Raw genomic sequence first — 6,765 nt, 5'->3', positions numbered from 1 at the left:
CATCTGTCATATATAGTACAGAATCCAATCCACTTTTAACTTAAAAAGAGCAAAAAGGACCTGCCCACCACTAACTACCATGATGACAGTATTTGACTAAGGAAGGTGGTTTGATGAGCCCTTTCTATAATTGCTGGCGTCAATTACACAGTTTGACCATTAGATGTCAGTCTTGCTTATAAAGTCAGATACACAATTACTCTGCTACGCTTGTAGGAAAGGGCAAGACATTTACAGCGTTAAACCTTCAGTTGTTACACTGGAATTTATTTATTGGTTATGTAAAAACAACACATCCGAAAAAAACTAAAACAAATATATTGTTTAAAAATTAAAAAGGAAGCATACATTCAAAATGGATTAAAATGTCTGTGATCTTCCATCTTTCAGAGGTTTTAGATCTCTCTAATGATCCGGAACCTTTGTTATTCACTGGATCAGATCTTTAGATGGCAATCAAACCTTTTTCTGATATTCTGCATCAGTCCTTCACTCCGCTAACTTCTGGACCATACAAAGATTTCCGACTTCTCAGGCTATACCTCGGCTGTTGGGGGAAAAAAAATGAGAATACATTAGCATACAGACATTTTCAATCAAAATAACAGTTTTTGCAATAAACATCTATAATTACTTTGCTAGAAATGGATAAATATTATTGAGAAAAGTGCTAGAAATGTCTGTACATAGCTGAGAATTCAGAAACTTCGAAAATGACTGACAAATTATGTTTTTGTTGAATGAGTGAAAATTTTCAATATAATATTATTTCACAGCCCTGCATTTTGGAAAAAAACCCTGCTGATTTGTGGGGAAAAAAGGCCTAATATGACCTAATTTGGTGATACGGTGTTCAAAAACTTTACATCATGTACAGTTTTTTCCACAAAATAATACTAAATTTAGTATATATATATATATATATATATAAGCACTTATCAATAACAAAATCAAATTTAAAAACATGTCCAAACACTTACATAAACACAGGTTTATAAATAAGCTTTATTCACAAAATCTGCAATTTTCTGTCACTCTATGGATGTAGTAAAACACCCAGAGATGTAGCAGAAAACAACTGGCTCATTTTCTTTCATCACTGGCCGTAATTCTTACCTTGAAATCAGGATTAGGCCTTCAACAATCAGCACCCCAAAATCAATAAGAAACGAGTATAGGATTTCGTTCAGTAAATATGATGCAGTGCGGTAATGTGTGTGAGGACCAAATTGAAATTTAAGTTACTTTCTAATAATCTTCCTGGAATGCAACCACGTTAGCTCATCATTAGACCATCCTTTCAAGATGTAAATTCAAAGCCACAAGTCCAAAATGAAAAAAAAAAAAATCTAAAATGAAACAATGCATCAATGTCAATGTCCAGGGTCATTATTAAGTTCACTGAACTACGACACGTCAAAACGTCATCCCTAATGATTAAATAAGCTTCTAAAGTTATTTACTTTAAAGTTAATAATCTTCCTGGAAAGGAACCACATTATAAAAACATTCCTATAAAATGAATACATATATAAATTTATGTACAGCACCTCATTGTCATTCACCAACACACTGTACACCGTGACAGAAGACGTCCGTGAACGAGACCCTGACGTGTGCCGCTGACGTCTCTTCAGGGCTTCTGAGGTGCTCCGTGTCTCGTAATGTCTGGCTGATGACCATATCAATTTACATTGGAAATAGGACATTAGTTCAACAAATTAGAACACTAACTTAAATATTACTGTGAACTAAACCATATTACAGAACCACGAACTACGCATCTTATTTAAATCATCATTTGAGCTCAGGACAGCTTCTGAAACATGCAGATAATTGATTAAAATGTCAGCTCTTTCAGAAGCAGCGCTTACTGTCCGGAGACGCAGAGAATGTGGACAGGGCCGCCGCATTCACGGCGCTAGAGGGATGCAGAACAACTAAACTGTCATCTCTCTCTTCCCACTTGCTCTGCCAACGTTTAGGTCTGGACCTCTTCCATTCATCCACAGATGCCGAGAGACATTCTAGAAGGTATCATAAGAAAGATCAAGAACAATTTCTGGAACTAAACCCTTTAAATGTCAAGGTACCTGCTTCTCTTGGAGATACCTGCTTTTTGCAAGGCCTGCTGAAGATCAGAGCGAGTCTCTTTGAGCTCCTTCAGAATTTCAAGACTCTCTCGGCTGATATTGCGGTAGCGCAGAGCGAAGTACAGCAGAACAAGGCAGCCAATTAGAACCATGGATTTTCTTAGAAGACCAACTAAAAAGGCGATTTTCTCCTATGCAAAAGAGAAAAAATTCTCTTTAAGAATTGCTTAAATTCCACACTTTAAACCTAGACAACAATGACGTCAGTATTATGCACTTCACAACGCTAGAGGGATGCAGAACAACTAAATTGTCATCTCTCTCTTCACTCTGGCTCCGGCAATGTTTTTGTCTAGACCTCTTCCATTCATCCACAGATGCCGAGAGACATTCTAGAAGGTATCATAAGAAAGATCAAGAACAATTTCTGGAACTAAACCCTTTAAATGTCAAGGTACCTGCTTCTCTTGGAGATACCTGCTTTTTGCAAGGCCTGCTGAAGATCAGAGCGAGTCTCTTTGAGCTCCTTCAGAATTTCAAGACTCTCTCGGCTGATATTGCGGTAGCGCAGAGCGAAGTACAGCAGAACAAGGCAGCCAATTAGAACCATGGATTTTCTTAGAAGACCAACTAAAAAGGCGATTTTCTCCTATGCAAAAGAGAAAAAAATTCTCTTTAAGAATTGCTTAAATTCCACACTTTAAACCTAGACAACAATGACGTCAGTATTATGCAGTAGTCTTACCATCTGTTGAAAACCATGGTCCTCGCTTTCCAACACCGTCTTACAGATCATCCTTTCGAGGTATATATTCAAAGCCACAAGTCCAAAAAGGAAAAATCTAAAATGAAACATGATGCATCAATGTCAAAGTCAGAGTAATTTTATTAAAAGGGTAAATGTGACGTACAATGTACTATATGAAACGCATTCAAAATTTAAGAAAAATGTAAATAATTAAATTATAAAAAAGCTTCTAAAGTTGAACATATGCACACATGATGCCTACTACGGAAACACTCAAACTTCAAAACCTCAAATTAAAAATAAATTTAATTCGCTTCTAAAATGTCTTCTTCCAAATTTGTTGCAAGTTTCTGACGTCAGACAGATGAATAAATTTCAACATATGCACACATGATGCCTACTATGAAACACACTCAAACTTAAGAAATGAGAAATAAATTAAAATATGCTTTTGAAATGGCTTTTTACGAATTTGTGCACATGTCTGATGCAAGATATATGCATACATTTGAACATATTCACAATAATGTCTGCTCTGAGGTGGGAATATTTGTCCAAGCAGTGCTGTTCCTGACTGTGTGTAGCACCTACTACTCTGCATATCTCAAGAAACGCTAGCAACAAACAGCTAAGATCCCTGATCATTTCAGCCTGAGTGGAACATTTCAGTGTGGAGTGCTTTGTGATCATTTCACAAAATAATACAGGCTGTTATTAAAGGATAGGACGGTTAAAAACAATGCTGATCTAACAAAACCTGCAACCTGAGACCAAAAGAGAAGCACCAGTTCTCGTTTCACATGCAAAGAGGAGGTTTAGAAACACTATTAAAAAAAACTGTAGCAAAAATAAATGAAATATATATTTTAAAATTCTTTAGAAAAGGGCCAGTTAAGGGTCATGAAAAAAATATTTAGGTAAAAATAAATTTGACTTATTTCTACAGCATCATCCATTCTAGAAGCACTGCACTGACTGATCAGGTTTATACTCACCTTGCTCCAGCTGTGCGCCGGACAGAAGTCAGAAGGAAAGAGGCGCCAAAGCCCAGGGCGTTGTAGAAGAGGGAACTAAACGTGTGCGTTTCAGACATAATGAAGCTCTGGAGGAAAGCTACGCGGTTAAAGATTTCCGCAAATGCCACCTGCTGCTCCTGTGCAGAATGCCTCATCTCCGCAAACACATCTCTCAGGCCTGAAACATTTTAGCTCAGTGTGGATCACAGCACACAAGCAAAGAATGAGGTAAAAGATGAGACATTTTGAGGTCAAGCACATACTTCACTTTGATTGGCATTGATTGCCTCATCTCTACAACATGCAAAAAATAAGACATTTCTGTCAGGCTGAAATTATCTACAAAACAGTCTGAATGGAGTCTGCATGTTAAGTGGTTAAGAGTGAATTAATTCCAGAATAAATTTAACTGCAGATACGTGCAATAACTGACATAAAATAAGTGTAAAAAAAGAGTCAGCGATGACCTGAGAATATAAATGATAAGAGAGAGGAGGATTGTGACATCTCAACCTGACCTTTACAGCTTGGAGCTGTAAGTAATTACAAAGGATGTATAATATATCGGTAGCATATTGGTTATTGGCAAATATTACACATTTTTAAATACTGAATATTTCAGTGTGCATGCTCATTTCCCCAAATATTACATTTAAATGACCTCTGCTATAATATAATACTCATTTAAAGTTAAACATTAAAAAGTCTATAACACTGTAAAATATAATTTTATTAAAAGTAAAAATGAATATCCATTTTTTGTACTGTACATTATAATGCGATGCCTAAATTAGCAAGCCTATAAAATGTAATTTCATTTTATATAATGAATTTTTTTTATTTTACCATGACCTTTTCTTATTTAAATAAATGTATATTTTAACATTTTCTTGCTAAAACTTTCACTTTCATCAGTGATTCTAAACCAGATATCATACTTCAATAAGCAAACTTCCTTCTATTTTATGTACTGGCCATCACCTTGAGTTGAGTCTTGCAGGGTGCTCTTGAGTTCCTCTCCATTGCGAAGGATGCTCTCCTGGGATTTCAGTGCGGCACTTTGGGCCACGACCAGATCTTCTGCCATCCGCTGGGTGGAGGCCAACTGCTCCGCAACCCCCGCTGAACTCTCAGTCAACCTGAAACACAGATGAACATCGGCTCACATTAATATTTTATGGACATAAATACCTTTCATATTTAAAATATGCATCTAGGGACCTTTGTACCGGTGAATGGTGTTTTCAGCTCTTTGTTGCCAGCGCTCACTCTGCAAGTAATGACATATACTGTGTGCATGGGTAAAAAACTCAGTGTAGGTGTTGAAGGCCACAGGATCCATGTCTTGGGTGCAGGTTTTGACATCGCTATCTTCAGGACACTCTGGGAAACTACGACCTGACCTGCAATCAATTATTAGATAGAGGCCAAACACTGAAGTCAAAACACTGTGGCTAAGCTAGTGGTTCTCATCTGGTTTGTTCAGATACGATCATTGACAGCGGTGAAAAAAATGATTAAAAATACAATTATTAAAAAATACCGCTGGGTGGAGGCCAACTGCTCCGCAACCCCCGCTGAACTCTCAGTCAACCTGAAACACAGATGAACATCGGCTCACATTAATATTTTATGGACATAAATACCTTTCATATTTAAAATATGCATCTAGGGACCTTTGTACCGGTGAATGGTGTTTTCAGCTCTTTGTTGCCAGCGCTCACTCTGCAAGTAATGACATATACTGTGTGCATGGGTAAAAAACTCAGTGTAGGTGTTGAAGGCCACAGGATCCATGTCTTGGGTGCAGGTTTTGACATCGCTATCTTCAGGACACTCTGGGAAACTACGACCTGACCTGCAATCAATTATTAGATAGAGGCAGAAGTTCATTTCATGATGAATGAAGTCAAAACACTGTGGCTAAGCTAGTGGTTCTCATCTGGTTTGTTCAGATACGATCATTGACAGCGGTGAAAAAAATGATTAAAAATACAATTATTAAAAAATTATGTTAATGAAAATAAAATGCAAATAATACATTTTTAATATACTGAATAAAATTAAGCCATATTAACAAATTAAGCCATATTAATTATTGATTTGTTAATATAGATACTTGCTGTTGCTTCAAATAAAATAAAAACATGATAGATAGATCAATAGATAGAACAATAGATTGAACGCTAGATAGATAGATAGATAGATAGAACAATAGATACGATAGAAGGATAGATAGCTAGATCGATAAATAGAACAATATAGATAGATAGAACAATAGATAGAACGATAGATAGATAAGACAGACAGACAGATAGACAGATAGATAGATAGCTAGAACAATATAGATAGATAGAACGATAGATGATAGAACGATAGACAGACAGACAGACAGACAGATAGACAAAATGATAGACAGACAGACAGACAGACAGTCAGATAGATACAGATAGCTAGAACGACAGACAGACAGATAGATAGAACGATAGACGGACAGATGGACAGATAGATAGATAGAACAATAGATAGATAAATAGAACGATAGATATGCAAGACAGACAGACAAACAGATAAATAAAACGGTAGACAGACAGATAGACAGATAGATAGATAGAACAATAGATAGATAAATAGAACGATAGATATGCAAGACAGACAGACAAACAGATAAATAAAACGGTAGACAGACAGATAGACAGATAGATAGATAGAACAATAGATAGATAAATAGAACGATAGATATGCAAGACAGACAGACAAACAGATAAATAAAACGGTAGACAGACAGATAGACAGATAGATAGATAGAACGATAGACAGACAGACAGACAGTCAGATAGATACAGATAGCTAGAACGACAGACAGACAGATAGATAGAATGATAGACAGACAGACAGATAGAATGAT

The 6,765-nt window shown here is 36.3% G+C and overlaps 1 protein-coding gene across 1 annotated transcript in view; it reads right to left on the bottom strand.

Annotated features, from left to right (window-relative positions):
• Positions 1 to 224: 224 nt before the first annotated feature.
• Positions 225 to 6,765, bottom strand: part of LOC107552217 (uncharacterized) — an 8,893-nt gene continuing 2,352 nt past the window's right edge. The window contains exons 2-9 of the mRNA XM_016234066.1: positions 5,542 to 5,715; positions 4,839 to 4,996; positions 3,837 to 4,035; positions 2,839 to 2,935; positions 2,571 to 2,742; positions 1,875 to 2,027; positions 1,551 to 1,672; positions 225 to 547 (exon numbers count right to left, since the gene is read on the bottom strand). Coding sequence (XP_016089552.1) covers positions 482 to 547; positions 1,551 to 1,672; positions 1,875 to 2,027; positions 2,571 to 2,742; positions 2,839 to 2,935; positions 3,837 to 4,035; positions 4,839 to 4,996; positions 5,542 to 5,715 — 1,141 coding nt within the window. The 3' untranslated portion in view covers positions 225 to 481. The remainder of the gene's footprint in view (positions 548 to 1,550; positions 1,673 to 1,874; positions 2,028 to 2,570; positions 2,743 to 2,838; positions 2,936 to 3,836; positions 4,036 to 4,838; positions 4,997 to 5,541; positions 5,716 to 6,765) is intronic.

The sequence above is a fragment of the Sinocyclocheilus grahami genome, unplaced genomic scaffold, assembly GCF_001515645.1.
Source record: "Sinocyclocheilus grahami isolate Dianchi unplaced genomic scaffold, SAMN03320097.WGS_v1.1 scaffold442.1, whole genome shotgun sequence".
In the NCBI taxonomy this organism is placed as follows: Eukaryota; Metazoa; Chordata; class Actinopteri; order Cypriniformes; family Cyprinidae; genus Sinocyclocheilus; species Sinocyclocheilus grahami.
This window is presented reverse-complemented; position numbering and strand designations above follow the sequence as displayed.